General features: G+C 40.6%; 1 protein-coding gene across 3 annotated transcripts in view; it reads right to left on the bottom strand.

The window, feature by feature from the left end:
• CDK14 (cyclin dependent kinase 14) overlaps positions 1–21,402 on the bottom strand; it is a 202,502-nt gene that overhangs the window by 125,051 nt on the left and 56,049 nt on the right. For all 3 annotated transcript variants that reach the window (XM_053468070.1, XM_053468069.1, XM_053468071.1), the window contains 2 exons: positions 15,524–15,618; positions 13,844–13,923 (listed from right to left, as the gene is read on the bottom strand). In XM_053468070.1, the coding sequence (XP_053324045.1) occupies positions 13,844–13,923; positions 15,524–15,618 (175 nt within the window). The remainder of the gene's footprint in view (positions 1–13,843; positions 13,924–15,523; positions 15,619–21,402) is intronic.

Raw genomic sequence — 21,402 nt, 5'->3', positions numbered from 1 at the left:
TTATATTCAGGCTTTTTCTTTTTTTCCTAAGTTAATATTCAGATTTTGGGGGGTCGTCTTATAATCAGGGTCGTCTTATAATCGAGCAAATACGGTACTTTCTAACGTCAGTGAAATTTAGTTCAGTATTTTTGTTTTTTTACAGATATGCAGGACCTTTCAGATTTTAATGAAGGTTAAGTGCCCCCAATATTAAGATCTAATGATTTAAACCACATCAAATGTAGGTAAGAGTAATGTTAAATTCTAGTTATCTGGGCCTCTTTGCCCTCTGCGGCAGTGTCTATTGAAGCTTATTTGTCAAAGTTCCTTAAAAAACGTATCTCGGCGGACGCCAGATCCACCTTAGATGCCCCTATTCAACTCGACGAGATCGAATTGGCTCTCAAGGTCTTGCCGTCGGGCAAGTGTCCGGGACCTGATGGTCTGACGCCCCTATATTATAGGAAACTTCTCCCTGTCCTGGGTCCACAATTATTGGCCCTGTTTAAGTCCTTGGCGGAGGGGTCCCCCCTTCATCCCCATACCAATTCTGCATATATTTCCGTGATCCCGAAGCCCAATAAAGATAGAGATGACTGTGGGAGTTATCGGCCGATCTCACTGATCAATACGGATCTTAAAATCCTCGCAAAAATTCTGGCGCTCAGATTACAACCTTTGATCCCGGGTTTGATCCACCCTGATCAGGTCGGCTTTGTCCCGGGGAGGGAGGCCAGGGACAACACCATTAGGGCGCTGAATCTCTTGACTCACGTGCGTGACCGGGGTGGCCCGTCTCTGTTGGTCTCCATGGATGCAGAGAAGGCATTTGATAGGGTGGCGTGGCCTTTCCTGTTCGGTGTCCTTCGTACATTGGGAATTGGTGATATTTTTCTCAATTTAGTCACCTCTCTTTATACCCGTCCCTCAGCAAAGATTAAAGTTAACGGGATTTTCTCCAACTCGGTGCCAATTTCTAACGGCACCAGACAGGGTTGCCCTCTTTCTCCCATACTCTTCATCCTCTCTCTGGAGCCCTTAGCTAATGCCATTCGCGCAGACATCAACATCAAAGGGGTTGAGGTGGGCGACGTCTCTCATAAATTGTCCATTTATGCAGATGACCTCTTACTCTCCCTGACGGACCCTTTGATCTCCCTGACTCACGTTACCTCTGCTTTACGACTTTTCCGTTCGGTTTCCAATTTTAAAGTGAACATACAGAAATCGGAATTGCTTGGCCTCCACATTTCTCCTACCCTACAACGCAAAATTAGACGTAAATTTCCCTTTCGCTGGCAACTCACCTCTCTTAAATATCTTGGCATTTATCTCTCCAAAGATGTGGGTGAATTAGCGTCCTTAAATTATTATCGCCTTCTGGCTGTTGTCCGTGGGGACCTTAGGAGATGGGCTTTCCCCCATATATCATGGTTTGGACGTATGGGGGTCTTAAAGATGAACATTCTGCCCCGTTTCTTGTACCTCCTCCAGTCGCTCCCGATTTTCCTCCCTAGGTGCTTCTTTACGGCTTGTCGCCGTATGTTTATCAAGTACATTTGGGATCGCGGTTCGGTTCGTCTGTCCTACAGTCACCTCTCCAGGCCTCGCCTTCTGGGGGGCATGGGATTGCCTGATGTGGAGATGTATTGGATTTCCTCTCATCTCCGCAGGCTGATAGAGTGGACCATACATCCTGCGAAACCTTGGATTCAGATTGAGCAGTCCTTCTTCACGGTCGACATCTCTGTCGTCCCGTGGATTGAGGGAAAATTTAGGGTTCCCAATATGCGTAACCACCCCACTATTTCCCCAACCCTCCGAGTTATCTCTCGGATGTATTCCTCGGGGCCCTTTCTTCCCAATCTCCGGTAATCCGGAGTTTGCCCCCGGGTTGCGTAATCCTCTTGTAAAATCTCTGCTCCCGGCTGGGTCTGGTGTGCTCCGGATGGCTCACGTGCTGACTAATGGAGGTGTTAGGCCTCTAGCTGATCTATTACACACTCAAACCCCCCCGACGCTCTTGGGTTTTTTTTATCGTCAGATGCGACACTTCCTCGCTAAACACGTCTCGAATCCTCTTTTCCATAGACCGCTTACGGCTCTCGAGCAGCTATGTGACACTGGTTCGGAGCCGGCCCATCTCCTTTCCAGACTGTATGCCATAGTGGTTTCGTCACGCCTTCCTGATAAGCCATATTATTTCAAGCTCTGGGAACACGATCTGGGCATGTCATTCTCGTCAGAGGATTGGGACTCCATGGTCCTTCTGACTCATAGGGGTTCCATCTCAAGTAAAACGCAGGAAACTGCTTTCAAGCTCTTGTCTAGGTGGTACAGGCTCCCCGTGGATTTGTATCGCTTCCTCCCCCAAGTATCCCCACTGTGTTGGAGATGTGGTTTAGATCGTGGCACATATCTCCACATCTGGTGGGCCTGCACACTACTGCGTCCCTTTTGGGGTAAGATAGGGGAGGTCATTGGGGAGATCGTAGACCCGGAGTTCCGCCTTACCCCTGAACTCATCCTGCTGCATCACACCTCCATGTCATTCGGCACATATAAACGTACACTTACCTTTCAATTCCTTAATGCGGCTCGAACTGTTATCCCCAGATTTTGGCGCTCTGACACACCTCCGCCTCTCGACGTTTGGTTGAAACAGGTTATGTACATATGTAACATGGAAGATTTAATAGCGACCTCCCACGGTCGGGGTTATAAGAATGATCTTAAATGGCTACCATGGCACCAATTTCTCTCCTCTCCTAGGTTCACAGCCATTTTTCAGTCTCCACCCCCTTCCACCTGTTGATCCCCATGTTCGGCTTTCATGCACATACAGCCTCCGAGCCGGAGGGGTTCTTTGTTACCCGGACTCACCTTATTTAGTTATGGCCACTGCCATTCTTTCTACGTGTTGCCTCGTCCAACATCTCTCATGCCACTTTGTGTCTGTCCGTGTCGCCTGCCTGGTGAGGGAGACCTCATCTTTTCTTCCCTCCTTCTTTTGTTTCTTTTTTTTTCTTTTTTCATAGTTTACTGTATCCAGCATATGTTTGGTGTCCCCGCTTCGTCACTCTGTTGTCCGGCGTTGCGGTGGTACCTACAACTGTTATTTGGACTCATACAGCTCCGTAGGAGTTTTTCTCTTCCTCCGTTATTGCGTTGATACGGGGTCCTGTTTGTTTTACTGTGTCGCTGTTATTTCTGATTGTACAATTCATTTTGTCACTTTTATTCGAGCAACGTCATACTTTATTTTGGGATAATGGCGTTATTCTGTTGCAGTATGTACTCTTTTTCTGTACATTTCTCCCCTCGCTCAGATGTGCTGTGCGTTGGAATTTCACTCTCACATACCTGTTTGTATATCTTATACTGCTGTGATTACACCTCGCTGCTCTGTTTATAAATAAAGGTGACTTGACTAAATTCTAGTTATCTGGTAACTTTTTTTATACTGAGTAATATCTAATGTACCTTATCATCCAAGAAATATCTGATTTAACATCCAAGGCATCTGGGTTTTCTTTTTTGGTTGTCTTTTTTTTTCTACACTTGAGTCAGCAGTCCATCTGTATAGAATTACTTTATTTCACAGCTGTCATAACACCATATTTTGGAGCTGCCTATACTGTCTTGTACTTTTTAACGCTTTCAGGATTTTAAAAAGTGTTAAAAGTTATAGACAAAAAATGTAGTTTGCGGCCTTATCACCATAGCAACTATAAGAATTAATATTTTTTATTTATACCATAACTAAATTTATAGCAAGATGAAAAATTACCGCATCCCAACAATGAAATATTGTGGTCTAAAATACTTTAATATAAAAACGAATATATAAAATGAAATATCCTACATACAAATACAGCATACAAATACAGATTTAACTTAACTTCAAGATATAATACTCTAAACTAATGTATGTGTGTGTGTTTATACAAAACAAGGCAGCTCTTAAACGTGATCTGCACATGAAGTACAAATAAAACAAATAGTTTCATTTTTAAAAGCCCAGAGTGCATTGTTTTGTGGATATTAATTATATTTTAGACTTGTATTTTAGCTCCAAGATAATTTCAGACAAACTTTTCGTTTTATTTTTTAGAAATTTGTTTTCTGGCAACAAATTTAGTTTTCTGCCCTTTTGTTTCAGACAAAATTCAGTTCTGTCTCTCCATCCACACTCCCTTATCTTGTATTTGCCCCCAAACTGCTCACTTACCTTCTGCAACCATTGTCTACTCGCCAGTTTTTTTTTGGCAGATGTAGAGATTATGCTGGCAGGGAGCAAAGGGGGGGGTTAGTATATTAAACAGTGTCCTGCTGCAAATTGTTGAGATTTTTAAAGATATTAAAAGTTTAATTTTAGAATGCTCTGAAGTAGGATTTTTTCAGTATAGATATTTCTGGCATTGCAATTGTTAACTATAGCTCTTTTGATGTAGGTAACCTTTTGCTCCCTGTCCTTGATTATTTCTTGTGGCATTTGCTAATACTTAAAAAGCAACACCTGTTAGAATTAGTCGGCTCTAAATGCTTAACACATGTACCTACTTTGAACCTAAGCCAGGCATGTCCAAAGTCCGGCCCGCGGGCCAATTGCGGCCCGCGTTCCGGACTGATGCGGCCCCCAAGTGAGCCACGGGACTTGGCGTCATCAGCCGGCGCAGGGAGAAGGAAAGCGCGAGATCTGGGCTTTCCTTCTCCCTGCGCCGGCACACACAGCCACACACAGCCACACAGCGGTGGGCGCGGCTTCAGTGTTGTGTGCCGGGATCTGACAACAAACCCCGGCGCACAACAGCTGTTGCCGCGCGGATCGCAAGGGAGCAGTATCGGAGGTATTTACCGGACATCCGGCTTAAAATCACTCAAGGGAGCCGGATGTCCGGTAAAGACCTCCGATACTGCTCCCTTGCGATCCGCTCGGCAACAGCTGTTGTGCGCCGGGGTTTGTTGTCAGAAACCGGCGCACAACACTGAAGCCGCGCCCACCGCTGTCCGTGCCCTCTGAACCCCGTGGCCTCGGAAGAAGAAGGAAGAACTGAAGAAGAAGAGGAGCGAAGAGCAGGAAAAGGAGCTGTAAGGAGAAAAGAGGAAAGGTAGGAAAGCATACAGTGAGAGTGGATTGGTGTATGTGTGTGGATTGGTGTATGTGTGTGGATTGGTGTATGTGTGTGGATTGGTGTATATGTGTGGATTAGTGTATATGTGTGGATTAGTGTATATGTGTGGATTGGTATGTGTGTGGATTGGTATGTGTGTGGATTGGTATGTGTGTGGATTGGTATATATGTGTGGATTGGTATATATGTGTGGATTAGTGTATATGTGTGGATTGGTATGTGTGGATTGGTGTATGTGTGTGGATTGGTGTATATGTGTGGATTGGTATATATGTGTGGATTAGTGTATATGTGTGGATTGGTGTATGTGTGTGGATTGGTGTATGTGTGTGGATTAGTATATGTGTGGATTGGTGTGTGTGTGGATTGGTATGCGTGTGGATTGGTATGCGTGTGGATTGGTATGCGTGTGGATTGTGTATATGTGTGTGGATTGGTATGTGTGTGGATTGGTATGTGTGTGGATTGGTGTATGTGTGTGGATTGGTGTATGTGTGTGGATTGGTGTATGTGTGTGGATTGGTGTATGCGTGTGGATTGGTATGCGTGTGGATTGGTGTGTGTGTGGATTGGTGTATGCGTGTGGATTGGTGTATGTGTGTGTGGATTGGTGTATGTGTGTGTGGATTGGTGTATGTGTGTGTGGATTGGTGTATGTGTGTGTGGATTGGTGTATGTGTGTGGATTGGTGTATGTGTGTGTGGATTGGTGTGTGTGTGTGGATTGGTGTATGTGTGTGGATTGGTGTATGTGTGTGGATTGGTGTATGTGTGTGGATTGGTGTGTGTGTGTGGATTGGTGTGTGTGTGTGGATTGGTGTGTGTGTGTGGATTGGTGTGTGTGTGTGGATTGGTGTATGTGTGTGGATTGGTATGCGTGTGGATTGGTATGCGTGTGGATTGGTATGCGTGTGGATTGGTATGCGTGTGGATTGGTATGCGTGTGGATTGGTGTATGTGTGTGGATTGGTGTATGTGTGTGGATTGGTGTATGTGTGTGGATTGGTGTATGCGTGTGGATTGGTGTATGCGTGTGGATTGGTGTATGCGTGTGGATTGGTGTATGTGTGTGGATTGGTGTATGTGTGTGGATTGGTGTATGTGTGTGGATTGGTATGTGTGTGTGGATTGGTATGTGTGTGTGGATTGGTATGTGTGTGTGGATTGGTGTATGTGTGTGGATTGGTGTATGTGTGTGGATTGGTGTATGTGTGTGGATTGGTGTATGTGTGTGGATTGGTGTGTGTGGATTGGTGTATGTGTGTGGATTAGTATATGTGTGGATTGGTGTGTGTGTGGATTGGTATGCGTGTGGATTGGTATATGTGTGGATTGGTGTGTGTGTGGATTGGTGTATGTGTGTGGATTGGTGTATGTGTGTGGATTGATGTATGTGTGTGGATTGGTATGTGTGTGTGGATTGGTATGTGTGTGTGGATTGGTATGTGTGTGTGGATTGGTGTGTGTGTGTGGATTGGTGTATGTGTGTGGATTGGTGTATGTGTGTGGATTGGTGTATGTGTGTGGATTGGTATGCGTGTGGATTGGTAAATGTGTGAGAGTGATGGGTGTTATGCTGTACCATTTCCAATGTATTTTTCATTATATAATTATGCTCTAAAGTACATCATAACTCCCATCACTCTATACTGTTCTATACAGTGGCAGAGCTGGGAGACAGAGGCCTTGCACCCCCACCGCAGGACTCCTGAAAGGTAAGTGAACTTCAAAGAGGGAGAGGGTAGATAGTTAGGAGGGGTAGATAGGGAGAAGGGAGTGAGAAGGGGTAGATAGGGCAGAAGGGAGCGAGAAGGGGTAGATAAGGCAATCATACTCCTATCAAGCCAAGTCTGCGACTGCCTCCTGGAATCTGGGTATGCCTGGGCATGATAGGAATGTGATTGCTGTTAACAATTATATTTATATAATTAAATTATTATATATAAAAAAATTATATATATATTGTTATTTAATTGTTTTGTCCTATTTTGGTGTGTTACTTACTTTTTTTTATGGTGTGTGTGGGGGGTCATATTCAGTTTCGGCCAGGTAGTTTTAAAGTGTGTGTGGGGGGGGTGCCACATACAGGATCCGCCCTGGGTGCCAAATACTCTAGGTACGCCCCTGCCCTCCCCTACACAATTTCTTCATCAGATGCCCTTGTGGCTGTGTGTGCCGGCGCAGGGAGAAGGAAAGCCCAAATCTTGCGATCTCGGACGTCGCTAGATTTGGGCTTTCCTTCTCCCTGCGCCGGCACACACAGCCACAAGGGCATCTGATGAAGAAATTGTAGGCAGTGGCGGAACTACCGGGGTCGCGACTGCGACCGGGCCCTGGAGTTCTGCCAGTCAGGGGGGCCCAAGGGGTGCTGAGCGGTTGCTGAAAAAGGAGAGTGAGAAAGGGATAGATGTGGTATGCCGTTTTCAATAAACGTTGCATAAAATAGTTAATTTGCATTTCATTTTAATGGTTCAGAAAATGTCAGGCAAAATGGTCGGCCCTCGCACATGTTCACCTCATCAAATCTGGCACTCTTCGAAAAAAGTTTGGACATGCCTGACCTAAGCCATATTTTTCTGGGTATGCTGCCAAAAATGTTAATCATAACTAGTTTAAAACTGTATGACCCACACTAAAGCAACATCTTGTAATTCCTGCCAACTGCCCCAGAAATGTGTGAAAGGGAGAGATGTCTCATATATAGCTGGCAAAAGAATTAACAAATTTACCAAATTTCCAGCGGTTTTAAAATTAATTTTAGTTTCCTCAGGATCGCCATCATCTTCGGATATTCGTACGAATGTACAAAACAGTCAAGTTTCGTTAAAAACCGAGTTCGTACAAATCTGAAAGCATAAGTCTACTATAATACACAAACGAACAGAATGTGATAACCAAAAGAACGGTCAATAATTTAACACAATGTTAGGCAGGATTACTTTAGAACATAATTTCCTTTTTATTTTCACCTCCCACTAACAGCTTGTCAGTTTATGGCTGAACAGTTATAATGTACCTGGAAATCTTTATGCTTCAAGATACCAAGACATTTTGGACAATGCTATGCTTCCAACCTTGGGGGAACAGTTTAGGGAAGGCCCTTTTCTATACCAGCATGACAAAGCAAGGTCCATAAAGTGTGGTGTGTGGAAGAACTTGACTGGCTCTGCACAGAGCCTTGACCTTAATCCTGATCGAACACCTTTGGGAGGAACTGGAAAGGAGATTGCCAGCCAGGCCTTCTGGCCCAATATCAGTGCCTGACCTCATAAATGGCTGAAAATTCCCCCAAAAAATCTTGTGGAAAGCCTTCCCAGAAGAGTGGAAGCTATTTCAGCTGCAAATGGGGGATCAACTTCAGATGAATGAATATGTATTTAGAATGCAATGTCATTAAAGTCCCTGTTGGTGTAATGGTCAGGTGTCCCAATACTTATGTCCATATAGTGTATTTAAGTTCATATACTTAAGTTACTTTCAGGGTTTCAGTACTATTTATACTAGCAAATCGTTAGCCAAAAGTCAAACTTTGGTCAGCTACAAGGTTGGCAAGTGCTAAACAACTGCATCTCAGAACATACTTTATAAACCATGTTTTGGGGGGGGAATGGCACACAGTCTGGAGTCTCTGGGAATCTATAATCAGCTTTACATAATTATCTTATTTCTATTTAAGAACCCGGAGCGCTGGCTTGGTTTAAAATGACACATTGTATTAACATGGCGCTACCATTTCCACAGACTAGCAACATCTTCCATAATTGTGTAAAGCCCTTGGTGACCCAGTATGCATATTACTGGCCTGAAGGTAACTACTCTAGGCCTGACATTGCAAGCTATACATCCTGAAACAGACAAAAGAATTGCCCAGCCTGCAGATGGCTTTCTAATTTACATGCAGGGTTTAACATATAAGACAGCGTGGACTGCTCAGAGGCAACATTTTGACTGTCACCTCAAAGAAAAAACGTTCCACTAAATAAGCTCAAAGGGAATAAAAACCTCTGTACCATTCCGCAATGCTCCAGCTATGAAGACTACCGACACGTATCTGTCCTATGAAATTATTCTGATGATGGAAATACAACTGAAGAATGTCATCACTTCACATTTACCTGTGGACCACCACATGAGTAACAGTCCCAAGTTAAATGTAACATCCAAAAATAACCAGGAAAGAAGGGATAGGAGAAGATAAGGGTCTAGTAAAGTCGGGCATTGAATTTAGGAGAGGAACTGAACCCTTGAGAGAGTCATCTCAATAAATAGTTATACCTTTTCTTACAAGGGTCCTTTCTACCCAGACATTGAAGCCCCTTAAATACAAACTACTACTTTGGTCATCACAGAAAGCAATGGAATGTTTTTGTTAATTACTCCAATATAATGCAAATGTTGCAAAAAAACAATAATTCCAACATTATCCAGAAACAAACGTCATGCAATTTGTTAATCTCCAGGTAATCAGCCTGTTTCTTTAATGAGCTACATCCCAGTCCCAGTGGGCACACAGTATCCAGAGGCCCAATCTCTTAGCAAAAAATGTCTGCTTTGGTAAAAATCCAGGATTCTCCTAGTTCCCAATTCCTGGTTTCTTTGGCGTATCCGGGGGTACAGCCTCTGGAGAAAAATGGCTGTCACAGGTGAAGAGTTAGACGCATGAATCTAGATAGCTTTCTCCTTAGTGAGGATCAGTCCTTTTCGTACATCACTTTCATGAATTCTTTAGAAGAAATTTATGCTCATACCAAACTTTCTTTAAATTTGCTCACTGTGCTTGCCTCTAAGTGATCATCTAAGGTACTCTTAAATGTAATGTGTTAGAGGTTACACAAACATTTAAATCAGTAGAACCTGGTAATGAATAACTAACGATTGATTTAAGGCACCAATGATCTCCCTAAAAGAAAGACTCACCTCACTCAAGCTTTTTTTTAATTTGTAGCTTGAAGACCCCACCAATGTTCAGCATCAGAAGCGATGACTTGGGTGAGAAATAACCAGTATATGGCTAGTAGTACAATTCTGGGCATCATCTAACACTCCTCTGGTTTTACATGAGCAGATTAATGGCTGAAAAGCTATGTTCTATCGAATAACTGTGTGTCTATCTAAAGCACAGTGAAGACACTAACTCTTCACAGTCAAACACCACAACACAGGAGGCAACACTCCTTTAAATGTACTATGCCTTTAATAACAGCATGGATCTCTGCACATTACACCTTTAGACTGATCTTATTCTCCCTCATCTCCCATCAGCTCTGATGCATTGACTAGCTCACGGGTCACCAAAGTCTTTGAATATTTCAAAAACCATTCATTAATACAGAATAGCTCAGTAGGATACTGGCCTTGTGTCTCACTTGCCTGTCTAATCCTCGTTTTACATGTAAAATCCGCGCCGACCTTTTGTATATGCTGATTTTAAGTACATTTTGCTACTTCTAAAAATAAGAGTTATGAACTATTTGTACTATGGTGTTCACCACTTGCCTCACTTTAATTGTTCACAAAGGTGTCTTCAGTAGAATGTATGGTCATTAAGGGAATCGTTTAAACATTATAGCTGCTTAGCGATTCTGCAGCACTATATACCCCTGGATAATGGGTAAAGCAGAATTCCCATGCCTTAAGTAAGCAGTTTAATAGGCAATGTTATAAAAACTAGATGGTTACTATTTTTCAGTTGATAAAGCAGCCTCTCTAGAGTTACTGATAATCTGGAAGGCTAACGCAACACATTTAAGACAGGGAGTGTCCACTATATGAGATAACTTGGAATCTCCATCTAGCTAAGCATCTTGGGAGTTGCATAGTCACATCGCCAATGGCCGAGAAATTATTGGAACACATACAATTAAATACCAAAAGAAAGCTGTATGCACAGCCAGCCCACTCATACAACTATATCAGCAAACATGTATTGTTCAAAAGGCTACAAAATACATTTAACCAATGAAAGCGTGTCAGAAGAGATGAATTCCCCGTTTATCACCTCTAGAGCTGGACGGGGATAATGTGGGCTATGCGGAGCCGCACGTTACGTTTTAATACTCATGTGTGGCTGGCAGATCTAGTTGAAGGCCATACACTGCAGTACCTGATCTGCCGATTTAATCCTTTTTAAAAATGGAAATAGCTTTCTCCAGACATCATATTTATATATTTTCTTGTCTGAGAATATAGTAATAAATGGAGAGAAAAAATATTAATAAACACTAGCCTAAAATTCCCCTCCCTAAAATAGCAAAAACATTGACCTCATGCAAGCCTCCACCAGCATTTTGTGGCCATAATATGCTTTGCATTACTGCTCACTAAGCAGCGCCACACCACAAGGGCACAACCGTTGGGGAGCTCTTTAATAATGCAGATTTAACAAGATTTAGAGTTCAACCTAAAACTGAATCATCGCCACTTAGAAGCCAAACTAAACAGTCATAACATCTGGCAGTAATCCCCCCTTCTCCACCTAAAATTTGTCACCCCACCCATGTGCTTTGAAATGTAAAATATTCTAAAAAATAACATACTTTTTCTAGGGGCTGATTTTGAGGAATGTAATCAAATCTAAGAGCAGATATGCAGCCAAGGTATTTGCTACCTCCCATGCAAACGAAAGTATGTATGTATGTATGTATGTATGTATGTATGTAAGTCTGTATTTATGTATGTATACACACTGGTCAGCCATAACTTTATGACCACTGACAGGTGAAGTGAATAACACTGATAATCATGTTATCACGGAACTTGTCAGTGGGTGGGATATAAACATTTCGCCCTCAAAGTTGATGTATTAGAAGCAGGAAAAATGGGCAAGTGTAAGGATCTGTGCGACTCTGACAAGCCCAAATTGTGATGGCGAGACGACTGGGTCAGAGCATCTCCACAACTGCAGCTCCTGTGAAGGGGAGCTTCACTCGGAATCTCCAGGCAAAACACGCAGGATTCCCAGGTATGTAAATTAGCCAAGGACAGACCTATATATAACACAACACTCCCACCACTACATTTTAAAGACTAAACCCCAGCCATTGTTTATCTGGAAAAAAGAACATACTTTGTCGTCTTAAAATCTTATGTGACACTTTATTTTGTTCCATAAACATGTTGGCCTGCTATGGACTAAACCATTAAACATACTTGGTGACCATTAATGTTATTTCAACTATGTTATGTTCTGTTTAATAATTATATCGGAGCTACTACATACTTAGCTATATTTTAATATCACAGAAGCCATCAGAACATTTCACTGAAGAAGCCAATCTATTTTAAACCTTTTCATGAACCGTTTGTGAATTTAATGTTCTTTAGCTTAAGTTAACTTGTTTTAACATTTTAATTTTATATATATACACACACACATTATATATACATATATATATACATATATATATATATATATATATATATATATATATATATATATATATACATACACACACCATAAATCTGGTGTCAGTGTAACAGTGTTTTATGTTATTTTTCTTTGTATCACTGTATCAGGCGCATGTAATTTTCTATCGCTTGCATGCCACATTTTCTTTCTTTATTTTTCACACCCCAGCGAGTTATGGATTCATCAGATGAACTTGAATAAGTACGTTCACATCAGGAATCCTGTTCTCCCATCTTTTATATTCCTACCTAAGCATTCTTCTTTGCCTTTTTCTCTGTTTTGTCCCTTTCATCCGGCGACGGCCGTCTGAAAAAAAGGCTCTTGGGTTTTCTCTGCAGGCTATCCAATTTAAAAATTCCATAGCAGGAGTCTTTGTTTTTTTTTTTCTTCAAACAAGCAAGAGGACACGATCTATGGCCATAATAATGTAAAATAACATTTTTTTCTGTCTTTTTCGTTCTGCAAGATTAACCTTTATGGTCACCCAGATATGGGTAAAGGAAAACATTTTAAACACCACAGAGATGCTATCAGGCAGCCTGCTGTGCCAAACTGAATATAACCATGTATACATCAAACTTTTTTTTATACCCCCAAAAAGAACAAATTGCACACAAAACATTTGTACAGTGCAGAAAATAATAATACAGTGGAAGGAATCATATACTAGAATAGGAAAAGATTAACCGATTAGGACAGCTGTGTTACCCTACTGCATCCGGACATGGTGAAGGTTAAATTACTATTTTTGGACCTTAATGCTGGAAGTCATAAATTAGGTAAAAATCCTTAAAGGTCACACAAGGACATACATTATATGTTGTTTCCATATAAGAAAAATGTGTGCCAAGCCCATATTCACTCATGCAATGTTAAGATAGTAACCTGTAATAATTGACTACACCAAGCATGTATCACTGAAGGCTAGATACGGTATATCCTTTAAAAAAATGTAAAAAAAACTTTTTTTTTTTATTTATAAAAATGAAGCAGGACTTGTTTGGTTTGTGCTACCAGCAGTATGAACGTATTTGGCAATAAAGCAGAAATACACCCTCATTTTAATTTTTGAAGGTATGTGTTCAGAAATGCCAAGCCAGCCAAGACAGCACAAGTTTTTAGTCATTTAAAAAAACCTACACAAAATCCTAATGAGACACCAAAATATTCTGAATCATTCTTCAACCAAAATTTCTCAGATACTCACAAACTTCATTAGAAAAGTTGGATGCCGTGTATTTTCCCCTGGTTACAAAAAAATATGAAAATCACCCCACCATAAAATACTAAAAAAAAATATATATATATATTTGTCGTACCTTCCCTTATGGCTGTAAATGGAGTTCCTTCTTCTTCTTGTAATCTTATTATCTTCAGTGCCACCAACTTCCCATTGACTCTACGTTAAACAAATTGAAATTAAAATGAAATATGATTAGATGTCCCGTAAACATTATGGAACGCAGTCAGCCAAATGATCTCTCAATAATAAAAGAAAAAACAAATAAAATATCTACTCTAGCACTACAAGATACAACAAAGATTAAATGTACTGGAATATGTTTCAGAGGATGGTATGAAAGAAAAAAAGATCCATTATTTATCTCCAGTAATTACCATTAGAAAGGAAATTACTTTTGAGGTTCGTTTCAGAATACAATTCTATTTAAAACAGCTGTACGTGTTTACATTTCATATTCGCTCTGAAATATTCATAATTGTGATTAACGGAAACGCATTATTCTGTATAATCTACTTATGAGAGCTGTCACATATATAAATTGTGTGCTTCTCTGGAAAAGGGGCCATTCGACCGGGAGCTGCAGCTTTTCCTGATCCCACAGAGCAATGATTTATAATCCACACTCAAACCCTTCCAAAAATCCCAAAATAAGAATGCTGCCCACCAGAAAAGTAAGCCTAGGACTGATAAGATATCTGAAATACATTTGGAATTTATTATACCTCCCCAAATGCCACGTTTTGTCACTAACCATCGTGAAGCTTAGGCTGGTTCTGGACACAAACAACTATGTAAGAGAGTAGAATCCAACAATTGGCAGGGGATGAACAAAAAAACATTGGAAATGATGAGCTGCAGTTACGCTACCGCTCAAAAGTCACTTAGAAATTTGTCTTCGAAAGAACAGCAAATTGTGTCCATTAAAATAACATGAAATGGATCAGAAATGCAATGTAGACAGTGTTAATGTTGTAAATGACTACTGTAGCTGGAAACTGCTGACTTTTAATATCTTCATAGGAGTACACAGGCCCTTTATCACTCCCATCGCTCCTTTATCACTCCCATCACTCCCCTGTTCAAATGGCACGTTGTTTTCACTGATCCAAGTTTAAGTTTAAAAGGCTAATTGATCATTAGAAATCCCTTTTGCAATTATGGGACAGCTAGAAATGTTGTTGTTTTCCATGAAAACAGCTAAGTGACCCCAAACTTTTAAATGGTAGTGTATATAAAAGTCATGTTAAGGAAACCTACGCGATTGCTATTCACCTTACACTTAAGGTAACATTTCACCTAGGCCCATACTGGTTCTTATACACACAGAAACAGAACACTGATGGTCAGCCATGCTGGTGAGCCAATATCACCCAGGCAGACTCCAGAAAAGGGGCAACGGCTGAAAATCCCAGGTAACACCCCGGACTGTGGGTTTTCTGTAACTTATGTATTTTAGGACTGGTTTTAGTATGGTACAATAGCCATGGGCCATTTTTTTAACACCAGTTTTTATAGTTCATACCATGAAGACAGTAAATGGTTTAGTTTATCATTTACTTCTTTATGTCTCAGTAACATATCTCCTCATACAAGCCACTTGCAGGACTTTTTTTTTTTTTTTTTTTAGTTAACCAACAAAGTAATGTATGCCACTGCTAAAATTTGTGCGTCATATGAAATATAAAAAAAAACACATAAAAAGGACAAAACAGACACATATGAGACAGATATTCCAAGGTAAAGAAAATGCACGTACTTGCTTTTGCCTTTGTAAACCGTTGCATATGATCCCTCGCCTAATTTCTCCAGTTTTTCATATGAGTCGGCCTTTCCAAATTTAGGACTTGTCGGCTAGAGGAAGAATCAAGAAGATGCCTTGTTATGACAAAAATATAGTTGTTGGCATACTTGCAGAAGATATGGACCTATTTTACTACACACCACCAACCCGCAATACAAGTGTGAATCTCAGCTCTTCCATTAGGAGGACCGGCTAACGGCCGTAGGTGTATGGCAACCCTACAGTCATTTTATCAGACTTGTTTCCGACCATGATCTTTCCAATGACTGTATGTCACATAGCAGATCAATTAGTGTGCTTGTTCATTTAAACATGTAGGGTACCCAAAGTGCCTTTATGCCTAGCAGTGCCTCATATTCACATCTGGCCTTGCATATAATTGATGGTATATGACATCATTAAGATGAATTTGCTGTCATGTTGGGACAAATGTTGGAATTGCATTAAAATCATCATATAAAGACTCTCACCACCTTCATACACATGTATAAAAGTAAAACAAGCAAATAGACACTAAAAGTATCTTTATCATACAATCTTCTAACTTGGCTTTTTGAAAAGATAATATACAATGACAGAGCTCGTGATTAGAATTCCTCGGTTTCACGGATTTCCTGAGCGCATGGAATGCAGTGATAATTACATTTCTATCACAAAGCAGTGTGATTATACATCAGTATAGTAATCCAGGCCACTACGATAACACAAGATCTGTATCATATTTATTAAAAATAGTTTGAAAAAAATTGTAGCGTAGCCCATAAGCGCGACACTATGTCCGACTGAAATCAAGGAAAAGTGACATGTCTTGTAAAGGGACTCAGGGCTCCTGGAAAAGAGGGCCATCATGGAAAGAGGGACAGTGGGATCTGGCACCTGAAAAGGGACATTTGGAAGGTACGGTATAATGCACAGTTAAGTCAGATATATATATATATATATATATACATACCGGTATATATATATATATATATATATATATATATATATATATATATATATATATATATATATATATAATCTGACTTAACTGTGCACAAAATACACCGCAAAATGTATACGTATTTGGAATTAAAAACATAATACACATTATGTGTTAGTTTTACGGCCCACACATTTGGAGGAAATGCAATGTAAATGTAAGGCCGAAATGGTAATCATGTTAAGCCAACATTCAGTCTTTTAAACAATCAAAAAAAGTTAATTTAAACTGGTCCATTAACTGCAAAGTGAACTGAAATTGCAGAGTAAAGGCATTTTCTAATAATACAAAGTAATACGTCGCCACCTGACACCGTTTTAATAACACTAATGGTGTAAACTGCAGACTATTTAAAATAGCTGTGAAGTCTTCCTTTTCTTAGTATGGGAAAGTAAAAAGCACTTGGAGGCTTATCAGGGATTCATGTAAAAATAGCATGAGGTCAATTAAACTAAACTGATCAGAGGGCTGGGCCATAGGAGGCCTGGCTAAAATCTTCATTCCTTGATGGCTTCACCAACTTTAGCCAAAAACTCTCATTCTACAATTACCACCCCCCCACACACACACAAAAATCACCCTTACTCAGTCTCCATGGCTGTTACAAACTTCTTATAACCCCCCACTGTTCTATACTCTGTTCTTATTCTATTCTATAATAGGGGACACCGACATGTACATAGCATTCGGCTTAGAGATGGCTTAATGTATTGCTGTCTAATAGCGAGTAGAGTGGAGAGCCATCTTTTGGGCCAGCGCAGATCTCGTACATCACTCCTTGTGACTGTGAGCCATATGGAGCCTAGTACTGCAGAGCACACTGGAGGTTTCTTACGCAGGCTATACACAAAATGAAGCTATGAGTTATATTTTTCATTTATCTTAAACTCAATTTCCTAATCCTTCGACTACTGTGTAAAAAGGAAAAATGTACAATAAAAAGTGTATGCAGTCTTGTTGCACGTAAATGCACATGTTGTCATGTGTGTACATTTGTGGAGGCCAAATACATTTTATTATATAAACTCTACCCACTAAGCACCATGACAGAAGGAAATGATGAAAAATAGCATCAATATGGCAAAGGCACAAACAGACAAGATGTAAGCCTAGTCATTTATCTTTGTCATAATAATGCAAATTCCCCCGTCACACCATGACAGGCTGAATTGAGTGCTACAAATGGCCTCATCTGCTTTTTCCTGATTTTTTTGTATTTATCTTAAAACCTAAATGTTTTAGGCTCAGTCCTAAACCAAGAACCGATGTTTGCTGTCTCCAAATATATTAGCAGGTGGCTAATCAGCACCCCCCCATCTATTTACTGAGTGTGACACAGAAGTATGTCCAGGGATATAATGATGTGAGCGCTCAAATATTCAAAGAGAAAAAAGTAATGAGTAATAAAAAAAAAATTAAAAAAAATTTAAAATTTATACACTAAAAAAAACATACTGAACGTATAATGCTGTTCTCTGATTCGATACCATGTCACTTCAATCACCATCATTCTCCAAGTACCATGTCTACAATACCGTTGTCTCTTTTCTCAAGTTCCTCTATCAATAGAACTTTTATTTCCATCCCCCAGTACCACCACACTATATCTGTATTGCTCTCCTATTAGATGTTTAGTTTTCACCTGCTGAATACAAATATTTTTTTTTCCTATTTTTGCTTTAAAAGTTAAACTTGGATCCATAAAATGAACGCAATGGATCCCTATGGTGCAGTTCACCGTCAAGGAGTATCATAACACCACCTGCCACTTTTTGACAAAACTCCAGTGAGACAATAAAACCAACCCTTAATGGAAGATTAAACCCCCGAATCACCTGATGTCTCTTATACAAACTGCGTGGATTATACGTCTCATGCATGTTTCATTACCATCCAGTAGCTTGTGAATACCGTACTTAATCACTACATGTATTTTCTGTGTTATTCAATGTTATTTTTTTGCCTGCGTCAACATGGAAAGAATATTACCCACCGGGGAAAGATTATATCAACAGACCTAGACTTAATTAAGTGAAATGAACACTAACAATTAATTTAGCAACACTTTCATTTGCCGAATGCAGGTGATTTCAGAAGGTGTGGGAGATGATTAGTTTGTGATAATAGTGGGCTATTTATGTCAACGTTTGCGATGCCAGCAGGTTCTGCCCTCCAGAGGAACCATTTGCGATAGATGGTAACATCAATTTACTTTATGTATCCTGCCAAAGCAACTGCAAGGTTCACTAAGCCAGCTTCTCTCCCCTTTCTTTTCAATACTGGCTGACTTTGCATTCGAAACGCAAGCCTAAATTAAGGTGACAGAGGTGTACCTAGAGTATGTGGCACCTGGGGCAGATCCTCTATGTGGCACCCCCCTACAAAAAAAATTAATGTTGGCAAGAATATTAATTTCACAAATTCGTAAACTGTATGTCAACTATTAAAAAAATAGGAGCCTGTAAACAAATTATTAACTTATAAATAAATACGTTTAAATAAATAACATTTACTGAACAGGAACCTTGGCGAGAAAAGAGAGTTTCCTCGCACAGTGGTAAGCTGCGGGCCCGCATTAGGTGGCTGGGGGCCCCCGTAGACCTCTGCTCAGCCGGCCTCGGCCCACTGTGCAACACCCTGATGAGTAGTACCCGGGGCAAACCGCTGCCGCCCCCCCTTAGGTATGCTACTGAAAGTAACTATCATCACCAGCACCTCCGTATCTTGTAATTGTTAACAGTAATATTGTGTAACCGGGGGAGCACATGGGCAATATTTTTCCTAGACATGTATACATGTTACATGTTGCATGTTGCCGTCTAGCATGCAGGGAATCCATTACAGAGTTATACGTCCATATGTGCTGATCAGCAATACAAGAAATGAAGACATTTTAACCCCATAGCTTAAACGGACATTCTAATGCATAGGATAGGCACGTGTGCATGATCTTAAACTGCTCCCATTGATTTCCATAAGAGTGCTTTCCTGCCACCGACTGGTTGCTTCAAGCAGCCAATCGATGAAAAGAATCGTCAGAACATGGAGGAGGGCAGCTGCAGATCTATATGGGGAATTGTTTTGGTTTTTTCTCCATTCTTTTTTAGTGGTGATATCAGAATTTTCAGGAAAGCCTTATGCCTATGCCATGCATGTGATAACCTATACCACTTCTGCTGAAAGGCAGGTCCGCTTATCCATCTTGGTAAAGTACAATTTCCTAATATTACACTCAAACCTCCAATTCTCTAGTTTTAGACAACGACCTCTGGTCTCAACACTTCGCCTCCTCTGAAACACACTGCAATTCTTTGCTTTGTTGAATTCCTTTATGAATCACATCTCATCTTATCCCTTTCTCCTCCAAGCTATAAATGTTGAGATCCCTTAGTCTTTCATAATAATTGTTATCCTGCAAACCATTCCCCATTTCTGTAACCCTCCTCGTAAACGCTCCCTCTGATATCTAACATTTCCTTTCAACCACAAAACATGTCTTCACCATGAAGAAATTACTGCAATTAATAGGACACCGACATTAAAAGTAAATTTGATTAAAAGCACATAAGAAAATGTCTATAAAAATCTGTCTGTATGACATTTTTCTTGAATTTCCTATGTATGTGTTTTGAAACCGCAATTTCATATTGGAGTTTTTACTTCATTGCCAGACATGTAATACCTTTGTTATGTTGCATACAAAATTCTAAAGATTGATTGTTACAGAAAGTGTTTTGGATGTAATATTTTATGTTTTTGTTTTTATTTCCAGGTGTATGATCAGGAGTGAGCCTAAAGTTAAATGAATACAGGGTTTCTTTGCCTCCATACACCATAGGTGGGCAAGGATATAATATTTTGAGCCTCTCATAATATCACCCTCCCTCCCCAACTAACACACAAACACACGAACATACTAACACACACACCGTAACAACAAAAACACATATGCACACATACACTTACATTAACACCATACACTTACACACATACACTCTTATCATGCAGAGCCTATCTTCATTGCCGTAGAGGTGCCTGGGTACAGTGGACCCACAAAACCTGCCTTAACGTGCCCCTATGTGCGATTCTGTTTTAGTTCATTTGTCAACAATAATCAGAGGCATATGAAGCGTTCCCTGGCTGTGGATTGCCACATAGGAGCAGGGATAGTTAAATATGTAGATGTGAGTTATAACATAGAATGAAACATTGCAGTTTTCGTGTGGAATGGATTTTGAGATCTAGTTATTGTCAAAGGCGCATATACACAGCACCAAGCAAACTGAATTTTTACCATGTGAAAAAGCTATTTCTCATAGCTCCTGGTCACAGGTCCAAACGTGTGTACGTGGGAAACGTGCAGGCAAAATTGGGTCATATTATATGGAACTAGCCAATGGGGAATTATTGTATATAACTAGTAACATCAAAGGAACTAAAGTGTATTAGAGAGAAACAGATGCTACAGTCTATAGGTTCTTCTACCCTCAAAGCACCTCGAGCCCTGCTACCTACCTGTGGGAGGGTCTTCTGTACTGCATAGAGAAAGTGGAAACTAGCAGAGTTCACGTGACATCACATGACTCTGCTCCAGTCCTGCTTCCTCTGTGCAGTACCAGAGAACGCAGAGGGAGGCCGCTCCCTCTGCTGAAGTCTGTGAGCGGCATCGAGGAGCTGCAGTGCAGGTAAGGGGGTGGGGAGGGTGTTTGAATGAGTATGCGTGATTGAGGGCATTAATCTGTGAATGAATGAGTATATGAATGAGTGTGCGTGATAGCATGAATGTGTAAGTGCTGGAACCTAGTCAGTCAGTACATGCTGAAACCTAGCTAGCTGTCCCCTTGTGTATTGA

Source organism: Spea bombifrons, chromosome 5, assembly GCF_027358695.1.
Source record: "Spea bombifrons isolate aSpeBom1 chromosome 5, aSpeBom1.2.pri, whole genome shotgun sequence".
NCBI classification, from domain to species: domain Eukaryota; kingdom Metazoa; phylum Chordata; class Amphibia; order Anura; family Pelobatidae; genus Spea; species Spea bombifrons.
The sequence above is the reverse complement of the archived record's forward strand: the minus strand, read 5'-3'. Positions and strand labels throughout refer to the sequence as shown.